At 58.7% G+C, this 23,426-nt stretch overlaps 1 protein-coding gene across 1 annotated transcript; it reads right to left on the bottom strand.

Moving 5' to 3' along the window:
• Positions 1–21,521, bottom strand: DBH (dopamine beta-hydroxylase; the record flags this gene model as incomplete). The annotated part of the gene is made up of 12 exons (XM_081237245.1): positions 1–991; positions 1,975–2,134; positions 2,605–2,732; positions 6,648–6,707; positions 7,249–7,287; positions 7,740–7,883; positions 11,068–11,234; positions 15,349–15,451; positions 16,079–16,255; positions 17,221–17,478; positions 18,773–18,919; positions 21,204–21,521. 12 exons carry the CDS (start codon positions 21,519–21,521, stop codon positions 860–862), a joined length of 1,833 nt encoding a protein of 610 aa, XP_081093371.1. The 3' UTR covers positions 1–859.
• Between the last annotated feature and the right edge of the window lie 1,905 nt (positions 21,522–23,426).

Here is a 23,426-nt window from a genome sequence, read left to right as displayed (position 1 = left end):
CATGAGTTTTATTGTCTCAGTAACCCGCACGGCACTGGCCCCATTTTACAGATGAGGAGACCGAGGGTCAGGGAGGTGGGGCTGGACTTCTAACACAGGTCTGATTCCAGGGCCCGCTTGCTCCATCAGCTGCCTGTTCCACCTCAGAGAGAAGCGACCCGGGCTATTAATTCCGTTTCCCAAGGAGCCGGCGCCCAGATCCTTGCCTGGATCTTTGCTATTGCATCTTTTGGTGGTGGTGAGAGGTGCTGTTAGGGTTTCCCTTTAGGTGGGCGAAAATATCTATTTACCCTGCAATGGAGCAGTTTCCCCAGGCAAGTCTCTAACTAGCTAAATGGCTTGTCCTGTCTCTGTCAGCTGGGAAGACGCCCACTGCGACACGTGAGCCAGTCTGCAGGGACACGTTGAAGCAGCGCTCTCACCCGTCACGTGCCCACGCAGATCGCCATCAGCCGGGGCTGGGGATGTGGGGCCAGCTTGGGTGATGTGGCCAGGCATGGCTCGTGTCCCAGGAGGCTGGCCCCTCCCAGCGAGATGGCAGGGCTTTCGGGGCACTGGACTCTAGACCTCTGAGGGAGGTTATCCTTACGCTGTGTCAAAAGGGTGCGCAAGGGTCTCGGTCCACCCAGTCCTCGGTGGATCAACAGGGAGCTGTCACGGGACCCTCTCAGCCATGCAGGGGCTCCCCCGGGGGAGAATGCTGGAATGGACCCTAGTCTCAGGCAGTGGCTTGGTCCAGCCCCTCATCCTGGGCACACAGAGCTGCTCCATGGGGGTCTTCGTAGAGTAGGGGGGTGTGCAGAGCTGGCGTGAGCCCACAGGGATGGCGTGGAGGGGGGAGCAAGGAGACCACACCCGCTCAACCTTTGCCCCCGCCGATGTTGACCATGGTGGGGCTGGCGGGGCTCTGACCCCGGCTGGTTGGGCAGTGGCGGGTGGGCTCTTCCAGCTTGGAGATGATCTCGGGAAGGGGCTGCAGATTCCACTCACCCTGCAAGGAAGGGACCAGGAGGTAAACTGAGGCTGGAGGGGTGAAGCGGAGGCCACCACCCCAGGCACTTTTCCCAATGACCTCTTGCCCTTAAACTCACCTCGTCCCAAACCAACCCCCCATTGTTACTTGGGGGTCCTCACCTGGAAGCCATCCTAGCCCCCCATCTGCCTCCTCGGCCACCCCTCACTTCATTCAGAGAAGCAATCAGAAGCCCTGGGCACAGGCTGATTTTTTAGCGATCCCCCCGCCCCATGACAAGGCTGCATCAAAGGGCACATTTTAACCGCATCAGACGTCTGCCCCAAACGACTCTCTGACGCGCCATTATGAGCCCCGCCCTTGGTGCTTGGAATGTTTGATTTAGCGATTAATCCAGCTCCCAAATGCCTCCAGAAAACCTGCCTTCCAGATTTGCAGGCTGCAGAGCCTTCCACGCCTCACGCAGCACCAGCCCTGGCCTCAGACAGGCGGCTGGCCCGGGGAATAAATGAGATGCCTTTGAATCCCAGTGGGTCTCAGATAAGGAGAGAAACCAGCCTGCAGTTTCAGACTGTTTGGTCTCTCACCTGCCCCTCCCGAAGCACTTTATGTTTAGGCTCTGGGGGAGTTTGCTGGCGGCCTGCTCCTACCCCCAAGATGAGTCCCGTGACGTGACGACATCAGAGAGCGGGTAGCGCCCTTCCGGGGTGGCTGTCGGTTTCTCCCTCTGCAGACCGTCAGCTGTCTGTCTGGGCCCGTCTGTCACCACCAGATTTCTCAACTGTTTTGTGTGAGTGCGTCTTGCCAGCTCCTTGGGGGGGAGCCCTGTCACCCATGCCGGGACCCTCTGAGGGGCCTGGGGCACAAAGGGGTGGGCAGCCGCAGAACTTGCCACTGGGGGTTGGGAAGGGGCGACGGTGTTTCCAAGGGCGGTGGCTGGCGTGCCCCTGATACACACACACACACACACACACACACACACACACACAGGGCAGGCATACCTGGAAGCGGACAGCCGAGGACTTGTTGCAGTGCATGGAGATGGGGGCAAAGCTGTACAGAGCCTTGAGCACTTGGCGGTTGAAGGAGTTCCAGGGCACAGAGGCAAACTGCTCAGGGACAGAGGCTTGAGGGCAGGTGCAGACTTCCTCGCTGTTGAACCTTGTTGGGGGAAGAAACAGCCCAGAGTGGGGTATGGCAGAGGGGAGGGGAGCCCAGCAGGGCAAGTGACGCCTCCCTGTAGATGGGTGGGGTCCCCAGAGTAGCCGTCAGGCCACCAGCCTCCTAACATACTGCCTTGGCCCTGACTCCCTGCTGGCGATGGCTAATAGGTTCATCTCTTCCGCCAGCTTGCATCAGTTGGGAATGGCTGCTCCAGAGCTGGGTGGAGGGGGCTTCTCAGGCCAAGTCCAGACTCAATAGGAAACAAGTGCGGGGATCGATTAGTGATGCCTGCCACAGACACCTCAACGGGGAGTGGAGACATGGTTGCCACATTTGTGCTCCCCCTGCTCCTGGATTCCTCACTTTCGCCCAGCTGCCTAACAGGGCCTGGGGGTTTCTGGGTTGGGGTTCCCCTGCCATGACCAGGGATGGAAGACACAGCAGACGTGCTCCCCTGGAGCCATCACCTGTTCACAAGGTGGAAATACTTCTGCAGGAAGCCAGGGTCCACGGCACTCTTGCAGAGCTCCAGCTGTGTCAGGGGGTAGTAGTGCACATAGTTGACACACATCTCTTCCAGGATCCCAAAGCCCCCCTGCGGGACGGAGATGACGCCCGTCAGCACTGGCGCTTTACTCCTGGACGCTGCCGCTCAACATCTCATATATTCACTGCATTCGTGCATTCATTCGTTCCCTCATCACGCGGTGCCAGACCATGTTCTGAGCAAGCAAAGTCCCTGCCCTCTTGGAATTCCCAGCCTTTGCAGGAGAGACCAATAGCAAACACGTCAGCCAGTACGTTCGTCTCAGTTGGTGGTAAGTGTTGTTAGGAATCAAACTACAACAGAGGCACCCGAGAGGGGTATTAGTGTACCCATTTTATGGATGCAGAAACTGAGTCCCAGGGAGGGTAAAGGGCAAGGCCTGAGTGGATGCAGGCTCCCAACCTTGGCTGGGGAGCTGTCCCCTCAGTCTGCGGTGTGAGCCTGGGGACTGGGGACAGCAGGGGAGGCCTCCCCTCACAGAAGACACCACGTGGCCACCCGTCATTTCCAGAACTCAGCTCTGGGAGGAGCAGGGGCTCCAGAAGAGGAGCCGGTGACTAGAGGCTGTCACAAGCCACCCAGGGAAACCTGTGGCTTTGTCATCCTGGGAGGGAGCAGAGTGCCACCAGCTTTAAGCCCCTGGCCAGGTCCCCGGTCTCAGAGCCGCTGGACATGGAGCCCAGACCCAGGAAGAGGAGGAATCCGGCAGCAGAAGGGCCAGGCTGCAGGGAGCGGAGGTCCGCCTGGCAGCGGCTCAGACCCCAGCAGGGCAGGGGCAGGTTTGGGTGCATGGCCCCGCCCACCTTCGCCTTTTGCCCGGGCTCCCAGCACTTTGTGAACCCTGGAGTGGGCCTGGGGGGTTTTATTTGGCTGGTGGGAAAGTTTGAGGGAAGAAAGGCATCTGCTTCTTTATGGCAGAACAAAAGCGCGGTAAAAAGCCCAGCTGAGGGCTCACGCCAAGCAATGGACAAGGAGCCGGGGCAGCTCTGCTCAAGGATGACTGTTTAAAAAGGAAATTCCCCAGGAGCCGCTGCCCCGCTCCTGAGCGGCACCTCTGGGGAGGGTTTTCACCTGTATTGTTCCCTGGTTCTGACCCCCCATTTCCTTTCCTCACCCTGTCCTGTCCTGGCCTCAGATCACGGAGATAGCCTCCCTCCTGGAATTCCACAGATTCCTGTGCCTCCTACTGCTTGTCTCAGACATCAAAAGAGAGAGTCCCGACCCTCTGCGGGCTCCGCTCAGGAAGCCCTCCCTTTGTCTCCACCCTGGGATGGAAGGCACATTTCAGGCCCGGGGCTGTCAGAGTGTGGGAAGGCCCTGCTGCCTTCCGCTGTCATCCCTCCTGGTGACGTGGCCACCTCCCCGAGGAGGACGTGGGGCGGTGGCCTGAGGCCGTCAGGAGCACTCCTGTAGCCAGAACATCCCCGGCCGTGACACCTTTCTCCTGGATGAGGTCGGGTGGGGCAGGGAGCAGGGCTTGGCCTGGGGGGCTCCCCTTCACCGTTCACTGGCTGGATGCCAAGCAGGTGCCTGACATCTCTCATCCTCAGCCCCAGTGGCCTCGCCCACAGAGTAGGAGATGCTGCAGTCCTGCCTGGGGCGTTGTTCAGCTCATAAACTCCCTACCGAGAGGCAGCACGTGCACTGTTGGCGCCTGGACCAGCCCTGCTCCCTGCCAGCTGGGTGCCCCCAGTTGCTCCATCTCACTGTTTCCTGGGACAGCTGCCTCAGAGGGTCCTGGCCAAGCTTCAAGCGTTCCTACGCACAGACAGGCTGAGTCATTATAGCAAGTCCTCCGCGTGGAGAAGGGTTAGGGTTAGGAGGCGCTCCACGTTAGCGGCTGTTGTTACGTGCTGAGCCCCCCCTTGCAGTCTCATAAAGAAGGTGCTGGCGGGCTTCCCTGGTGGCGCAGTGGTTGAGAGTCCGCCTGCCGATGCGGGGGACGCGGGTTCGTGTCCCGGTCCGGGAAGATCCCACATGCTGCGGAGCGGCTGGGCCCGTGAGCCGTGGCCGCTGGGCCTGCGCGTCCGGAGCCTGTGCTCCGCAACGGGAGAGGCCGCAGCAGTGAGAGGCCTGCGTTCCGCAAAAAAAAAAAAAAAAAAAAAAAAAAGAAGAAGGTGCTGGGGTTTAGGGCAGGGCTGCGTGCCTGCAAAGCTCTCCTGGCCCCCCCCGACCCAGAGCAGTTGTCACCTTAAGTCCAGATGGAGGGAGGGGTCACGTGGCAGGAAATTTGCAGGCACACAGCCCGGGGCTAAATGCCTGTTCAGCCCTAGTTGTCAGGTGTGTGACTTTCAGCAAGTATCTTCCCTCTCTGAGCCTCAGTTTCTCACCCATGAAAACAGAGACAAGGATTCCTACCTTGGAAACTGGTGTGAACCCTAAAGAAGAGGTGGAAACACCCCAGTGTCCATCCACGCGTGAATGGCAAACAACTGTGGTCCATCCACACGATGGAGTGTTATTCAGCCAGAAAGAGGAATGAAGCACCGATTCACACTACAGCTTGGATGAACCTTGAAAAGATGACGCTGAGTGAAAAAAGCCCGTCACAAAAGGGCACAGATTATATCATTCCGTTGATCTGAAGGTCCAGAATTGGTAAATCCACAGAGACAGAAAGTAGATCCGTTATTGCTCGGGGCTGAGGGTATGGGGCTGAAGGATTTGGGGTTTCTTTTGGGGGCAGGAAATGTTCTAAAATTGACTGCGGTGACGCTTGCACGTAGCGAGTATTCTAAATGTCATTGAATTGCACACTTGAAGTGGGTGAATTGTACAGTGTGTGAATTATCTCTCAATAAAGCTATTTTAAAGGAAACTAAATGGGACAGAGCGTAGACGTTCCGTAAATGTCAGCTGAATGAAAAGACAGAGCAGTACCGGGTGCAGACCAGAGTTCCTGGGTAGGGGAGGGGACAGCGCAGGCTGGGATGCAACACCAGGTCTGGTCCACTCGGAACCTCGTGATTCCCGGGATGATTCCTGGGACCGATGCTGACTATCGAGACAGGCAGAGACTCTGTCAGCAAGTGCTCAGCGCGCTCGGGCGGTCTTGGTCTGTGCCTGTTGACCCGGCATAATTGTTAACAGGGTCGCCCTTTGTTCTCAGAGGTGCCCCATCTGTTCCATTCGTCATGTGACCACCTATCTGTTGGCGCTGCCTGCACACCTAGCCTTGAGGACAGTCTCGCCCTGGACAGATCCTCCTCCTGGGCTGCCCACAGTCCAGCCCAGATGAACCCCTGTCCTATCCCTCCAGAGCAGAGTCAACTGTACATTTACACAGGATTATCTTAGCATGAAGCCCAAAAGGGGACAGCGTAACAATGAATGTTCCTGTAGCCCCTTTATTTTTGCTGATTAACAGTTTGTTAGAAAAGCAGCTGCAGGTTTGTTACCAAAGGTGTGAGAATGACCTTTGTCCTCTGCCTGCCTGCCCACCTCCCCTCTGCCTGGCCCTCCCCCCCGCCTCTCCCCCTCCTTGGTCTCTGTCTGACAATCGCCTCTCTTGGCCCTGCTCCCAGCACTTCCACCGCGTCTTTAGTTTTATCCCAACTCTGCTTGTCGCTGGTGGCAGGCCTGTCTCCTTGGGGACAGGGAGCAACCTCACGCCTGTGGCCGCTCCCCAGCACCAGCTCTAGTGCTGATATTTATTGCCGTGGCGCTCTACCTAGGGCAGCCATCAAAATAACCCAGAGAGCTTGTTAAACCACGGGTCGCCGGTGTCACCACCCAAATTCCAGCTCCAGCTCGATAGGTCTGGGGAGGAACCAATGGGTTTACCATCGGTTTTTTTTTTACCAAGGTCCCAGGGGGTGCTGATATTGCTGCTCCAGGGACCACACCCTGAGAGCCACTGGTTGATTGAATGAATGAAGGAGGGGCAGCCCTGCCCTCTGGTCTAGAGGCGATAAGACTTGTCCACGTGCTCTGCAGCAGGTGGCAAGAAGTCAGGTGACTTACCACCGTGGCCAGCTTCCGGTCTCCCGTGTTGTATGTGCAGGAAGTGATGAGCACGTCTCCCTGAGAACCAAGCCGACAGAGGCCCATCAGCATCTGCCCGCGTCGGGTATCAGGTGCACTGGGCCCGTCCCACCTGGTGCCCGACTGCGGTAGTCAATCCACTACTGAGGAACCCAGCAGTGGGCCCTGGGTCCCCACACATGAGGGTCACTCTCTGAGTGTCCCCAGGGGGTGATTACTCGTCCTGCCTCTGTGGCCCCTTCCTACATGGGCCAGAGCCGGCCGGTGGTTGCCTGGGGCTGGATGGACCCACCGTGACCCCCATGCCCTCATCTCTCCCTAAAGCTCTCGGGTCTGCGGTCAGCTGATCAGGCAGGAGGATGCTTGTCACCCCAAGTGCCGTCTGGTCCCGGCCCCTCAGCGGCCCCTCCGTGCAGCCCCGGTGAGTCTCACGGTGGGGCAGCCCCAGCCCCTGCCCTGCATGGACCTGGCTCTGGAAGGCCTTCCATGGCCTCTGCCCTCCCCCATTGCTTCCTGTCCCTCCCCTCTGGGGACGGCACTCCTGGCCCTCCTGGCCCCCCGTCCCTAACCGGGCACTCACCGGGTGGACAGACACGACTTTCTTCAACATGCGGATCTCCTGGGGTGGGCAGAGTGGGGGGGAGGGGAGGGGAAGGGGAGGGGAAGAGAGGGGGGAGGGGGGACTTCAGAGTACTGCAGACACAGCCCCCCGACCCCTCTGTGGGAAGCCAGGACTGGCTAAGTTTGGCCTCTGGCCAGGAACGGATGACAAGAAGGTGGTCATCTAAGATGGATGTTACCATCAAGCTGCCAGGGTCCCCCAGATCCCGCAGTCGGCCACACACCAGAATCCCCCACCGGAGTCCCTCCCCCAGATGAAATCCGCAAGAGGAACCGGCTGGCTGTGTGTGCTCCTCGGGTGTCTGGGCCTGGTCCAGGAGAGGGAGCCCCGGAATGGGGACGTTTCTATGGCCGTTGGGAGAGGGAGGGTCGGACAGCCCACAGCCATGCCCTGTGCGGGCCAGCAGGGCGGGGCCGGGCGGGGAAGGGGTGCGGGGTGGCGGTCCCTACCTGGAAGTGCGGGCTGTAGTGGTCGTCCCTGTTCACAACCTCCTTCTCGCGGCCGTCCCGGGCCAGCACCGTGACCACCTTCCTGCCCGTCAGGTGCGTGTGGAGTTGAGAGGCGAAGATGTGGATTCCGGAAGGAGGTAGAGCCTGCGGGGATGGGGGTGGTCAGGGCCTGGCCACGTGGCTGTCTGCACCCCCAGGGCCGCGGAACGGCCATGTGAGTTTACTTCCCGGGACCGTTTGCATCGCCCAGACCCTTCCTTCTCCCGGATCGGTGAAACCCCCTTCAGAAAACTCAGTAGAGGGACGTCCCTGGTGGTCCAGTGGTTCAGAATCCGCCTTCCAAGGCAGGGGACGCAGGTTGGATCTCTGGTTGGGGGACTAAGATCCCACATGCCGTGGAGCAACTAAGCCCGCGCGCTGCAACTGGAGAGAAGCCCGAGGCTCGTCCGGCTGCCGATGGCTTCCCTTTGGGTCCTCTCTTGAGCCCCCGAAGGCTGGTTGGTTCATTCTGCCTTTATTCCACAGACTCTAGGGTCCTCACATCCGGCGGATGACGTGGGACAGCAGTGCCAGGCCGTCCTGTCCAGCCTCTGCCAGCCTCCAGCACTGGCAGGTCCCCAGCTGCCCTCGGCATGACCTCCCTTCATCCGCATGACAGCCAGGCAGCTGTTCCCTGCTGTCACCGTCACCTGGTACTACAGCCGTGGTGCAGGCGGGCAGCACGGAGGAAACAGGCCAGCCCTCACATCACCACCAGGGCAGACGGCAATTTTCCAGATGTTTCCCCTGCGTTAATATTCACTTGATTTAGATAGAACCTTTCCTAAAATGAATTACACACATCAAGCTTTTTCTCCTCGACGTGGCCATCTCCCTGACCACACACCGCCGTGTCCGTCCACCCCATCGGCTGCTCAGGGAGGTCCTGGTGCCCTCGGCCCCCGTCACTGAGTGACCCCAGGCTGCTGCTGCACCTCTGCAGGTCACCCGACTTCACGTTTGTGCTTCTCTCTTGTTCTCCTCCAGCTACCGTCCCCTGCCCTCGTCATTATGGATACCTTCTGGCCCCCTCGCAATGATCTGAGGACTGGGAAACCTTGTGGCCACATTTGTGACAATTGGGGCCAGGCCTGGGAGCACCTGCTGACCAATGGGGCCCTGGGTTTCTCTCGTCTGGTCCCCAGAGGCCGACCACTGGCCCAGAGTCGTGGCTGTGTAACAGGTGCAGGGGGATTGCTGTCCTGGGGCCTATGGTCCAAAACACTGTACTTCTTCTTGGCTTGTCTTCGGTGAGGATACCTAGACCAGGCCAGACTTCCGACTGCAGAAATTACGCCCCTCGGAGGTCTGCTAATGGAGATGAGACCCCCACTCTGCCGGAGGCCCTTCCATGAGGGTCCACAGAAATGCGATTTTCACAAAGAATGTACCATTTAAAGGGGGACAAGAAAACGGAGTTATTTTTATTTTGTGCTGTAAAGTATTTAGAGACTCTGGTGAGAGAAGGCAGGTCTGCGTTCCCAGGCTGGTGAGAGGCATTCTCAAGGTCAGCGGGTCAACACGACCCGTCTACCCCTGGCAAAGGTCAGTCACTTGGCCTGGGGCCCCTCTTTGCCGGTAAGTCTGCAGCCCCAGCTCCAGGCTCAGGCCACAGAGACTTTCACACGGCAAGGTGTCACCACGTTCTGGGGACACGGGGAAGTGTCAGATGCTGGTGTGGTTACGGTTTGTCACCCCGGGTCTCAGGTAAGAGCTGACCCACCGTGGATGCAGATGAGGCCAGGGCAGTCTGACAGCTCTGTCTGTTCAGCTCGAGGGCCCTTTGCTCGCCTAAGACTTGGAGGCTCAGGGAGCTCCCGGGAAGAACAAATCCCAGGGAATCAATTCACTGGGAAGACAAATCCGCATCTAAACCGCATCACAGAGCAGGCTGCTGTGTGACGTCAGAGACCCACGTTTGACTTCTCACTCTGCAACTGGAGGCACTGTGGCCCCGGCAAGCCTCAGTCTCCTCATCTGTGAAGTGGGGACGCTAACACTCACCTTGCAGGTCACCGTGAAAAGCAAAGGTACCACATGGGAGAGAGTGTTTGCAGCATTCCCAACAGACCATGCCGTAACACCCACCACATAAAAAGAACTTTTGGTTCCTTTTACTATCGGTTTCTACCAATAGTAAGACAGACAACCCACTAGAAACACTGGTCAACGTTATGAACAGGTATTCGCAGAAAGGAAGGGCAAATGGCCAAGAAACAGGTGCAAACATCCTCACCTTCTACAAATGGGGAAATTCAAATTGAACAACAGTGATGCTTTTCTCCCAAGTGATTGAGAAAATATTTTAAGCATTGATAATATGGTGGGTCAGTAAGTCTGGGGCACCAGGCACCCTCTGGTACTGTGGGGGGAAGAAGCCCCAGAATGGGCTTTCTGGGGGGCGTTTTGCCAGATTTATTCAAATTAAAGCTCACATCCCTGTGCGTGGCAATTCCACCTCTAGAATACACCTGATAGACATTTCCCGTGGGCACAGAATTTCCCTGAGGGCTTCTTCCTGTCAGTGGAAAGTTGACAGCAGCCTGGATACTGGTGACGGGGGACAGTTCAGCACAGGCAGGGACTGGGGGAGGCCGGGGAGAACGGAGGGCCCAGAACTGGGGGAGTCACTTCCGCTCCTCCCGGAGCTCGGTCCCTCCATCTGCTCCCGAGTCTAAGCATTACCTGTGCCACACCTGCCCTCGCACGGTGGCCCTGGGGACCAGTGCTCCCCTGTGTCCTGCGCCCCAGGCACTTTGCTGGCCTCACCTGGTCCAGCGCCAGTGAAGTCCCCACTGAATCCGTGCTTTGCGTCGGTTAAAGGGCAAGTCACGGACAGATGTTCACTATTCAGTGTGTTTTTAAACATGCCGCGTGTAAGGGCTTGTAGAAACAGGTAGGGGAAAAGTCCGGAGGGGCACAAGAGATCCAGCAGCTGGCTATCTCGGGGAGGAGGAAAGGCTGCTGGGACCAAGGGGTGTTAGCTGCACTGCCTGCATTTCTCATGGTGAACGCGTGTCTATCTCATTCACAGGATGAACATGTATTTTAAACACTGGCTCAGGTTTGGACTAAATGGGAGCCGGTTATTACTGAGAGGAAGGTGCACACGCACGCCGGCCGGCGGGAAGGCCCCTTGGCATCCAGAGGAGGTGGGGGGGGTGGCGCTGGTGGAGCTGCAGGGTGGGGAAAGCAAAGCCACAAGCCACCGACCTCGGCCCCCACCCTCGGGGCCTCAGCCGGGGAAGCAGGGCGGTGCCAGGCCCAGCCCCATGTCCGGCCCACTCACCAGCTGGGTGCACTTGTCCGTGCAGTAGCCGGTGAGGACGAAGGCCGTCTCCTGCGGGGGGATGGCCATCACGGGCGTGTACACCAGGCCCAGCTCCATGATGCCCGCATCGAAGCGCCGCAGCGTGGCTGTGTAGTACAGGCGGATGCCCGAGGAGTCGCGCCGGCCTGGGAGGACGAGGGACGGAGGTGAGCGGAGCCCCTCGCCCCGACCCCCGCCTGGCACACGGACGCCCCTAGCCACCCTCAACCAGGAGGCGCCAGTCACACACCTGCTCCCACCTGCATTTGTTCCCACACCTGTTTACCCCAGGCGGACGCCATGGTTACCACAAGGACCAATTCACCTGTGCCATTCCCACGTGCAAAGCAAGAGCCATTGTTTCTGTGAAAACGAGGTGAATGCTTTGGAAAGACTTGATTAAGGCAACGAAAGAAAACCGAAAACCGTGCTGTTGAACCGGGTCGGGCGAGATGCCTGCAGTGGGTTTAGGAAGCTCGCCAACACCTCAGAGGGCTTGGGAAGGGCTTTGATGTTCTTCCTGCTGGTTCAAAGGGCTCTGAGCTGGAACTGACCAGCAGGACGACCTGTCGGTGAGGTTTGGGCGGAGAGCAGGGCATGGCCACCCTCACAGAGGAGCCTTGGCCCCGTCGGGCAGGTGAGCGTGAGTCTGTGTGGTGAAGCCAGCAAGAAGCGTTTAAGGCACATCCTTCTTGTGGCCTCTCTCCCTCCTTCCTCCTTTTTTTTCTTTTCTTTTTTTTTTGGCGGTACGCAGGCCTCTCACTGTTGTGGCCTCTCCCGCTGCGGAGCGCAGGCTCTGGACGTGCAGGCTCAGTGGCCATCCTCCTTCCTCCTTTGATTCCTGTCCTGCAGGGTTGACCCAGGGGCTGCGTAGGCTGGGAGGACATCGCAGGAGAAACCTAAGGAGGAGCGTGGACCCCTGGAGCAGGGTCAGCACTAAGGGTGCAGCCCCCCGGCTCACACACCATCCTGGGTCCCATCAGCTCAACAGTGTGCTGTGTGCTCTCAGGCAAGTTGCTGTCCCTCTCTGGGCTCGAAGTCAAGGACCTCTTCCAAAGAAGAATTTGGTGCTTCTGCCCATCATGTTCCAGCCACACCTGCCAGGTCTTCTTGTAGTCGACAAATTGGAGAGTACACGGCTCCCTAGGCAGCCTCCCAGTGGTCATACGAAGCTGACGGACGGAGGTCTGGGGATGCCGGCACCCACAGGTCTCGAGTATCCCTTTCCCTGCCAGGAGTCGGTCAGCGAGGCCCTGAGCGTTTTGGGGCTGGTCCCCTGGGGGAGGATTAGGGGCTGGATGTGGCCCATCCCCTTGGAGTGGGCAGGAGAGCTGGGAGCTGGGCGGGGGAGCCCGTGTAACTGAAGAATCATCCTCCCGCAATTATGGACGGGGAAACTGAGGCCCGGAACCTGAGCTGAAGACCCTGCTCAAGATCGCAGGGCTGGGACGTGGCCGAGCTGGGACCCCAGGCTGTCTCCCTGCTCCGCTGCCCCAAGGTGGAGCTGAGGACACACCGTCTCGCCGCTGCCTCCCCCCTTCCCTGCCCCAGTCTCCTCCCACAATGTCCAAACTCCGCCTCTGTATCTCTGGGCTGATTACATCAGAGGATCATAATAAAAAGGGAGATGCAATTGGTTAAAATTCAGATGGGGATTAAATAGTGAAATAATTGTTGAATTTTGATATTTATAGAAAAGAGACCCTTCTCCAGATTTGCAAAGTGACAGGAGCGTCCTTATATTTGGCAAAAGATCCATAAATACAAGCAGATAATCAGGAAGAGACAGACTTCCCTGATGCTTAAGGAGTTTTCAAAAATCCATTTGCTTTCAGGTTTTAAATGAGCAATAAATCCCGTATCATGCTAAGGCCCAAGCTGACTTATGCTCCTCTCTGGGTGCACTGTAGATAATTCCAGAAGTGGCAGAAAGTATTAGTTATGCAGTCAGGAAGAAGTTGCTAGCGGCTATTAGTTGAGCACACCCCGGTGCCCGCATCCAGTTGGGAGCATTACATGCACGAGCTTTCCCAGCCTCAGGACAGCTGAGGGAGGTCAGGAAGCACGGGCAGGGGTAGGGGTCACCCACCCAGGGTCACGCAGCTAGGGAGACACAGGCTGGGACCTGGCCTGGAGCTGATGTCTAATCTCTCAGACTATTTCTGCCCCTCACTTACACAAATGAAAAATGTCATTTAAAAAAAGAGAGAGTGGGCTTCCCTGGTGGCGCAGTGGTTGAGAGTCCGCCTGCCGATGCAGGGGACACAGGTTCGTGCCCCGGTCTGGGAAGATCCCACATGCCGCAGAGCGGCTAGGCCCGTGAGCCATGGCTGCTGAGCCTGCGCATCCGGAGCCTGTGCTCTGCAAGGGGAGAGGCCACAACAGTGAGAGGCCCGCCTACCGCAAAAAAAATAAAAATAAAAAAAATAAAAAATAAAAAAAGAGAGAGTGAGTGAGAGGAAGAGGGCTATGTGGCAATCTATGGCAGAAGATGCTGGTGAAACAGAGAGAGGAAAATGTTTTCAGTTTCTGATACACTATCAACAGGCATCATCACCCTAAAGACTGACCCTGGTTGTTCCACCTTCAGGCACGGGATGATCCAGCAGTCCCTGCTATCTGCCCCCACCTCGCTTTCCCAGCCCCTACATTGCAGCCGGGCTGGACTGCCTGTCTCCCTTTCCCACCTCCGTGTCTGTGAACAGCACAGTCTCTCCCTCCATCTGGAATGAAGCACCTGTCAGCTTCCCCTGTGAAAATGCTCCTGGTCCCCCGAGGCCCAGGTCACCAGCCGCCATGATGCCACCCAGGCTGTGTGGACTCTTCCTTTCATACTTTCTGGCACTTTGCTCGTGTCTCCCTCCTAAAAAGCCTTTGCACCTTTCTGGACGTAAGGTCTGGTGTGGTAAATTGGGGAATGAGACATGATCCTGCATCTCACAGGAGTGGGTCTTGTGGATTTCTGCTTGCCTAGTATAAATTCAACAGCACGAAACAAACAAGAGCCATCCCTCCAGCGCCCAGGGCAGACATCGCTAATCAATCCCAGTATGGCCTTCAGCTACCTTTCCAGCAGGGATCTGGGGCTGCAGCTGAGGGTCAGTCAGAGGAGCCCGGTGAGCAGAACCTGTTTGCCACCCTGACCAGAACACATGGAAATAAAATCCCATCGACACATTCACACTCCAGGCATGCATTTGCTCTGTTGTGACAGGTTTTGAGAAGCAGGGGGGATGTTCATAGCCAGAAACGCCCCCCAGTGAGCCAGGCACTCCCCTTGTCCTGAGGACAGTCCTGGGGCCGTGCCTCCCAATGGTCAAACCATTGGAGGCTGGGTTCTATCTAGGCAGGGATCGTGTTGGCTCTGGAGTGGCTGGCATCCTGCCATCCTGCCAGGTGCCCTGTCCTGGCCCAGCCTGTTCTGGGGACGGCAAAGCCACCTCCCATGGGTGCTGCAGAGTCACCCCTTTGGAGAGTGGAGGTCAGGGATTGGGGGGCATCTCCTGGTCTGAGCAGCCTCACAGAAGTTAGATTTTCAGGGGAGATGGCACGTGGAACCACTCCAGCCTGTGACCTCACTCCATTGTCTGTGACCCCGTTGGTTGGCACACCCTGATGCTAGCTAGCCTTCTGCCCTGTCGGGTGCCAATGAGGAAAGGGTGTGGGAGGAGGGGTGAGCTGTCTTTACTCAGATGGACCCGACATCTAAGTGATTCCTTACAGCTTCAGAATCAGACCAAGCTTGCCAGGTTCAGGTGTGGGCTCAGCCATAGCACGGCTGCACCACCGAGGCCACGGAGACAGGTCAGACCAGACCTCCTGGCTCTAAATTCCTACTCGCTTCACGGCCCTGGAGGTGTCCCTTTACCCCTGGCCTTAATTTGCTCTTCGGCAAAATAGGCACACAAGAAACCTCTACCTGCCTTTCCCAGGTGGTACCTGGAACAGCGTCGTGTTGATGGCAGCTGGTGTTTATGAAGGGGGAGGGGTAAAGACGCTGGGCCCCCACTGTGCGGCTGAGCCAGCCAGTGAGACTCTGCCTGGGGAACCCACCGCAGGCCCAGGAGATGGGCAGTGAACAAGAGACACAAGAGGGACGCAGGCCGCGGTGGGCCACGTGACAAGGAGGCTAGACCTGCGGGGAGAGGGATGCGGTGCTAAGCCCCGCCAGCCCGGCTATCTTCCTAACTGGGTATGGCCGCGCCCAGGGTTCCCCAGGGGAGGACGGTAATGCTGGAAGCACACCTCGGAGCTCCCTACCTTTTATCATCAGCGGGTTGTGGTAGTGAACTTCCAGGCGGAGAAATCTGGAGGACCCAGGGCCCCCGAAAGCAAGGCCGGCTTCCTCTGGGTAGTAAAAGGCCTGCAGGGAGCAGGGAGGGTGGGGTCAGTCCAGGCAGAGAGACTGGGGTGTCAAGAGAGGGGTCCAGGGGCGGTCAGGGCATACCCACCCATGTGCTGGGGCCTGAGCTGCAGTGAGTGCTGTTGGTGGGGCAGTCAGATTAGGACTCTCCCCCTGACGGGCAGCTCATTACCAGCCCATGCAACATTCCTATTAGACTCGGGGTCAGGGAGTGGGGAGAGCTCATGCCCCCAGGCGAGCCCACCGCCCAAGCCCCTCCTCTGAGCTGGTGGAGGAAGCTGCTGGAAGACCCTGGACACAGCCCAGGGAGGCCAGCCCCGGGACCACCCTGTGCACAGACCCCTCCAAGTCCAGCGGAACTTGATCGGGGAAATGAGAGCGATGCCCACGAGGACTGTTAGGTCGTGGGGCTCTTGCATTTTTACAGGAAAGTAACGGAGGCTGGAGAAGGCGTTCGTGGCTCAAAAGAGCCATGGGATTCTAACAACATACAGGTGGTGGGGAGACGGGGTTATTCGGGGCCTGGGTTGCCCTGGGGGCCTCACAGCCTCCCTCCAGCGCTCCCTTCTTGGAGGCTCTCATGCATAAGTGGGGGCCCCCTGGGGAGATGCCGGGAAGGGCACGCACCTTGGCGCCCAGGGCCCAGGCAGCCAGCACGTGGCGGCAGTAGTCGAGCCGCTCCGGCTTCATCTTGGAGTCGCAGGGCCCGCTGAAGTGGGGGACGCTCTCGAACTCGGCTGCACACTGGAAGACCTCCATATGGTGCACCAGGGCCTCATTGCCCTCGGTGACGATGGGCTCGTACTGTGGGAGTGGAGCATCCACTGAACCCGGGACAGCAGACCCCGCCCACCCACCTGCTCACCCCCACCGGTGGGGCTCTCACCCAGCAGCTCCCTTCCGTGGGCCTCTGCTTGCCCCTCTGTAAAATGGGAGGGTTGAGCCAGGAGATTTCCAGGGGTGCTTCTGGGGCTCAGGGTTTTGGGGGTGGAGCCACCACCCTGGAACCAGGCAGAATCTGCCAGAAGCTCACAGTGAGCTCAGGAGCAAGGGGAAGGGGACCCAGGCGAGTCATTTCCCGATAAGGGGGTTGGGGGACAGGAAGGCAGCAGCCCTCGCGTGAACGTGGCAGTGGCTGCACAGACACACGGAGACTGCCCAAGGCAAGGCTGAGCCTAGGGGGCAGGTGCAGCTGTGAGTCAGGCCCACCGCTTCCTGCTGTGTGACTTTGGGAGCTCACACTACCTCTCTGGGCGGCACGTCCTCGAACGGAAATAGGAGTGATAATATCAGCACTGTGTGTGTGGTGTGGCGGTGATGGAGCGGGTAAACCGCCTCCTCTTTCCCCAGGCCGGGCAAAGAGGGGACAGTCAACAGCTACCGTCGTTACTGTTATATCTGCAGGAAGGTGTTTAGAGCAATTGAGCTCTGAGTTGAGTTGTTATTTCATGAAGGAGGAGGGTGTCCTGACGGACAGATAAATAGCTAGACAGCCGCTCCAGTCCCAGGGGAAGATGCAAAAATCAAGACATCAGTTGCCTTTGGTCCAGGCTGGGAAGCTGGGGCACAGCAGCCCCGGGAGGGCGGGGAGTGAGCAGCGTGACAGGGGGTCAGAGCACACTTGTGGCTGCAGAAAGCTCAGACCCTGCCTGGGGTCCACACCACAGAGGTCACTGGTCCAAGCAGGACCATGGACAGCGCCCCAGGACAGGCCACCTCTGAGGCCCCAGGTGGGAGGTAGAGCTGGGATGAGGACCGGGCCCACAAACCATGACGACGTGGTGCCGAGGGAAGCCGTCCGGGAGCTCGGCGATGTAGCACCAGTACGTGGTTTCCTGGCCGGGGACCAGGACGTCTGGGGCGCGGATCTCCATGGTGCGCATGTCCGAGGGCAGGGCCGGGATGGAGATGTTGGGCTTCAGCAGCTGCACCCTCTGCAGCCCCGTCTGCAGGCTGGAGACATTGATGGCCTCCAGCGACTGGAACGGCTCCTCCAGGATCCCATACACCAAGTGGACGGTGCCGTCCTGCAGGCGAGACAGGGCCCGGCACTCGTCCACTCACACCCCCAGAGTTGGGCTTCTGGTAACCGGGGAGACGCCAGGTCCCTACCCACCCTCGCCTGGCTGGTGACATGCCCGTTTCTCACCTCCCTGAAGGAGGGGAGCTTTGAGGCTCTGTGCGGACCTGGCTGGGATTAAATCCAAGGCCGACCACCCCCAGAGCCCACGGTTTGCACCAGCCATTAATACATGTTGTCTTCCTAAATGCTTTCTATCTACATTTGCTTAGCATCCATTCAACTAACCATTGCTGGGTCGCTGTGAACCAGGCCGGATGGCTCACCTGGGACATGTGTTCCCTCCACCACCCCCAGGGTCACTGGGGACAGGGCTGTTCTCTGCACAGGTGTCTCAGAGCTCCAGGCAGGAGGCTTCCCCACACCCACGCTGGAGGCTCTGAGCTGAGCACACGTTGGCACCAGACGCCATGCAAAGTTCTGGGAGAGGGTCCTCTGCCTGCCCTTGCCCTTGTCCATGGGGAAGGTGAGCCAGGAGGGTGAGGACTCAGACCTCCTTCTGGAAGGACACTTCTTCTGGCTCCAGCTCTGTCCTCTCTCTGCCGTGTCCCTGGGCAAGTCCTGCCCTGTCTGGCCTCAGTTTCCTCGTGTAGCACTGGGCCAGCCCATGTCACTGACACGCCATAAAGATAACACAGACTTTGGGTGTCAAGGTGCATTGGAAAGTGGAAAGGATTTTGTCTTCAGGAGATAACTGGTTTGTTTTTCCCTAAGGGTCTTGGAGCAGCGTGAGAAGCCTAAGGATTTTTAGATCTGTTGCCGCTGTGAATTCCTAGACAGAGCAGGTTGAGCCTTACAGATCGTCTAATTCCCTTTTCTCCTTTTACAGACAGGTAAACTGAGGCCCAGAGGAGGAGGGGACCTGCCCTGAGCCTCACAGCCCGTTGGCCACAGAGCCAGTCTGGGAAACCAAGCCTCCTGGGCTCTTTCCAGAATTCTACTGAAGATGCTGGACCAGGAAGAGAGAACTAGTCAGGAGGAAGACCACTCAGGTCCCTGTCTGAAAGCTTCGGGGCGAGACCAACATCTAGAAACATGTCAGCTACGTGTCAACCGAGAGCTGCTTGCTTGCCAGGTCAGACGCCGATGGCAGAGCTGGTTTCTGCCAACCTGCCTTGTCCCCACCCGGCCGCCTCTGGAATCCACGCTCTCTGTGCACGGCTGGCCCAGGGATACTGCCCTGGGATGCGAGAGGGCTCCATGCAGCCCACGGTCTCCTGGGCAAGCGGGCTGCCACCCACCTCGATGAGGTAATCCTTGGGGTCACAGGTGCCAAAGGGCCTCTTGAACAGCAGGGACAGGCCTTCCCGGGTGCTCTGTGCCCGCAGCAGCTGGTAATCCTGCTGGGCGTCCAGATGGATCTGCCCGTTCTGGTCACTCCAGGCGTCCTGTAGAGGCAAGGGCGGGCTCGGAGCACAAGGGGCCGAGCCGTGGGGCCAGAGTTCAGGGTTGGCCGCCCGCGGTGCAGCCCCTGGACACACCTCGCCCTGGGGCTCCTGGGGTTCTGCCCGGGGTGGGCGTCACGGCCACGCTCGGTGTCTGCCTGAGACAGTGGAGTTGACCTCCCACCCCACTCTCTTCCTCTGTGCCCCTGACACACGGCCTCAAACGCCAGCCAGGACTCACTGGGGCTGGTTAGCCATGCAGGTTCCCAGACCTCTGCATGGGACCCAGGAGCCTGTATCACGAAGAAGGTGCCATGATTGGGAATGTGGAGGCTTAGACAAAGCACCGCCTTTGGTCTGTGCAGGGAGGGACCCTAACAGCCCACGGAGCCTCGGAGAGGGTGTGGGGGGCCCACCCCGCACTTGCACACCCCTGAGAGTGAGCCCGCCTGAAACGCTGCCCCCCCCACAACAGCATCTTGCCCACCTCGCCCTAGTCTTAGCCTTGCCCGGAGAGGTTAAACCGAGGCCCAGGAGGAAACGGACCCGCTGCATTTCCCCAGGATGTCCGAGGGTGGTGGTCCTGGCCAGACCCTCCCCTCCCCTCCCCCTAGCTGTTTCCCTGGCACCCGGCTCTAAGGCTCGGCCACCCTGGGGCTCCAGACCAGGGCCCGGAAAGCCGTCCACCTGGCAAGGAGGCTGTGAGGGAAACCCTGCCCCCGACAAGCAGGCCGCTATTCCAGTTCAGGAACAACACGGGACCACCAGTCCTTGGCCTTAGGATTGTCTTAAACCCTGCATTCAGGGCTAAAGCATGTTTTCCTCATTTCCCTGAGCAAAAAAGAAACCTGCAAAAGATTTGGCCAAATTTTCCCTAGAGAAAAGCACCACAGTGAAGCTCGTGCTGGGGTACACTGCTGAACTACAGAAGGACACATTTTAAACGGAAGCAGAACGTCAGCTTGTGATCCTTCGGCTGGAAATCTAGAGTGTAATTGTTGAACATATTGCCAAAGGAGGAAAACACGTCTGACATTTGTTTGCACAGGAATTTGTTGTGCAAATTAATCCTGCCTGTGCTGAGGACCAAGTCACCCCTGCTCTCTTGGCAGCCGGGGAAGCTGCTCCCGGGCTTGGCGGCTCCTCTGGGACCGGCTCAGAACCGCACTGCCCAGGTCTTTCTTGGCCATGACCCGTAGCCACTGAGCATCCTGGTGTAGGAGAGGTGGGACAGTCCGGGGGCCCAGGAGGCCCACCCCGCCCGGCTGGTGGTCGGGCTCACCCACCCTCCCCTGGGAAGTGGGCAGAGCCGCTTCCTGCCTGCAGAGTTGTGGCAGGGGTCGGACAGAGCGCCACTGGGTTCCAGAAAGACCAGCTCGTGTGAACCCACACATGCCAAGAAGGTGGGGAATGATTACTGTACCCACTCTGCAGATGAGCTACGCAAGGCCCTATCCTGACCCTGGCTCGGTGCTCCTGCTGGATTCCCACACTGAATTGAAGTAAGAGCCTCTCTGCTCACAGATAAAGTGCCTCCTGACTTAAAAACTATTTTAACCCTCCTGCGTCTGTTTCCATGAGAGAGTTGGGTTCGGTCCCCAGAGAGGTCAGGGTGGAAGAATTGTAGGGTGGCAGCTCAGGGCAAGATGGCTAGGCTCCCCCAACCCCGAGGGCCTCCCTTCAGCTTGTCGAGGGACCCCAAAACCTCTCTCCTTTAAAGGGAAGCCTCCCCGCCTCCTTCGCCCTTTCTGGCAAGAATGGGTGTGAATGTGAGGCGTGGAGTGAGGCGCACGCCCTCAGAGTCCTGGCTTAGCTCCACGGACGGTTCATTCCACGCCTGGGTTGGGGGCCGGGGAGTCTGCACCTGCTCAGGTCACCCACGTGTACAAGCACCGCGTCCTTGGCAGTGGGCAGGCAGGCCAGCCACCGTGCTTGGCCGCAAGTGACCTCTGGGCATTGTTTGTGCGGGTGGGTACGTGGGGGCCGCCCTCCCGAGGGCAGGTGCGGTGGGGAACGTGTGTTTATGTGGCGAGTGTGTCCTTCGTGTGTGTGCGGCTGTGCTCCTTGGAGCTCTGTCATTTGGGGTGTGCAGTCAAGGACCATGGAAGTCATCTATTTCCCATTTTGTCCTTACATCAGCATCCCCGAGATGCCCAAGCTTGGGACACAAGGGATGCTCAGAATAAATGTGACCAGAGAGGCAGAAGGGAGACTTCCTTTGCCAGGTTAAGGATGGTGAGTGTAGAGGAAAAGGCAAGTTCAGGAGCACCGCGGAGGGAAGACTCACCCCAAAGTAGGCACTGTCCCCGTCGGTCCAGAGCACGACCAGGTCAGCGTCCTCCAGCTCGCCACGGTCCGACATCCCAAACAGGACGCCGGCCTTGAGCTCCCGCACCAGGAGCTGGAAGTGGACGGTCTCCTGCACGTAGCTGACATTCCACGACAGCTCCAGAGTCCCCTCAGGGTCCAGGGGGATGCGGTAGGGGAAGGGGCTCTCGGGGGGTGCCGAGCCCTGCAGTGCGGCCACCAGGATGACCAGGAAGACGGCCACCGCTGTGCCGTACATGGAGGCCGCCTCGCGCACGCTGGGGCTGGGGACCTGCATGGCTGGGTGAGCTTGGCCGCCCCACCTGGCCATTTATGTCTCGGCCCCACAGGGGGTGGGCCCGGGCTCCACCGGTAATCACATTTGTCTGGTGGGGAATTCAATTGTCCCAGTGACCCTCCCACCAGGCCGGGCCCCAGGCCAAACGCTTTGCTGCCCTTGCTTCTCCTAATTGGCACTAATGACACATGGACATCATCAGCGGGAATTGAAGCAGACAGGCTGGTTTCCTTCCCCCTGAATAGTCTCTGAGAGGTGTCCGGAAGGGGCTCCTCCCTGCAGACGGCCTCCAGCCAGGCACTGGGCTGACCACCAGGCTGGCTGCCTGGGCCCGTCCCCGCAGAGCTGATGGATTGGGCCCATGCTGCTCCACCCGTGGATGGGCAGACTGAGGCGCCGAGGGGTTATTTCCAGGGTGACCAGTGAGTAGTGAGACCTCCCTGCTGCAGGCCCAGGGAGCTGCTTCTATGATATAATACTGGAGGGTGGACCGATTTCAAACTAAAAATAAAAGACGAGCCCCAAATAGTCCCTGTGTTTAAACATTCTCTCCGTGGCCTGCTGTTCCCACTTTTGTCTTCTCTCGATTTCCCCACAGGCTCCAGCTGGTGCCACAGCTGCTCCAGAAGGAGTGGGTGTACTGCTGGGGGTGGGGGCAGATTGCAGGTGGATTTCTGGGGGCCCCAGACAGCAGGGCACGTTGCTGGGGGGCAGACTCCTTGATGAATGCCTTGCCGAGGGGTAGATGGCAGGGCACAATTCTTGGGGCAAACGGACTTTGCAGAAAGGGGTGTGAGGGACACAGGCCTGCTTCCCTGTCTCCAAAGCTCCAAACCCACAATGTCCTTTAGCCTGGAGTGGACCCCGACTGCATTTGAACCCTCCCAGGGCAGCCAGCCAGCTGCATGCTTTCTCCCACACACAACACAGAGCCTCTGCACGGGCCCATCGGGACTCACAGCTCCGCGAGCCTCACGTGCCCGTCTCTCTGCACCCCAGCTCGCTGCTGTCCTTCTCTGTGCAGAGTAGTGCTGCCACCTCCAGGAAGTTCTCCCGGATTGCCTTCTGCTCTGAACGTGGCCCCCTCCTTCCAGGAATCTGACTCCCTTCCTTCCTTCTTCCTCCTCCAACTCCTCTTCTCTCTGGAGAAACCAAGAACGCGGTTTCCCGATATCGTCTTCACATACCCACAAATCCTCCAATAGTGGCAAAGGCTATAGCCCAGAGCTTGCAGCAGCAGGCTCTGTTTTGGCTCTGAACTCCGTTCCTTAGGAAGGAATGACTCTGTCTCTGCATGAGTATGAAATCTGGAGTAAGGTCCCCTCCCCTGGGCCTGGTGGGTGCTGGTCTCTGCTTCCCAGGGGCCGGGCTGCCCTGCAAACAGGGCCAAAGAAGGAAAGATGCTACAGAAGGCTGTGGGATACCCGCCCCCTTGACTGCACACAGGGTGGAGGTGTTACAGGGCACGTCACTCATGGAGCGGACACCACGATAGCTGTTCTCCACGGGGCAGGGACTGCCTGCCCACCCACCGCTGGGGCCTGTTCCCCAGGGCAGCACAGAGTTGGAGCAAAATAAAGGGCTGAGTCAGTGAATCAGCCAATGAGCGGATGAATACATGAATGAGCGCAGGATGCCACCAGAGGCCCCCCCGTCCTGGGCCTGGGGAAAGATATGGAAGGATAATGGGCCACCAGAGCAGGCCCTCTGGGGCTGCGGAAGCTTCAGACCCTCGGCACAAGTGACAACACAGAGGCCAGGGATGTCCCTCGGCCTGGGGTGGCAGGTGCGCTTCCTGGAGCCCGGGCAGGGACTCAGGTAGACCCTGGCAGGACGGTGTTCCCATGGTTGGGGGGGCACCAGGGGTGTCAGGCTACAGGATCAATCGCAAAGGCCTTTAGGTAA

Source organism: Mesoplodon bidens, assembly GCF_964165515.1.
Source record: "Mesoplodon bidens genome assembly, chromosome: 6".
NCBI classification, from domain to species: domain Eukaryota; kingdom Metazoa; phylum Chordata; class Mammalia; order Artiodactyla; family Ziphiidae; genus Mesoplodon; species Mesoplodon bidens.
This window is presented reverse-complemented; position numbering and strand designations above follow the sequence as displayed.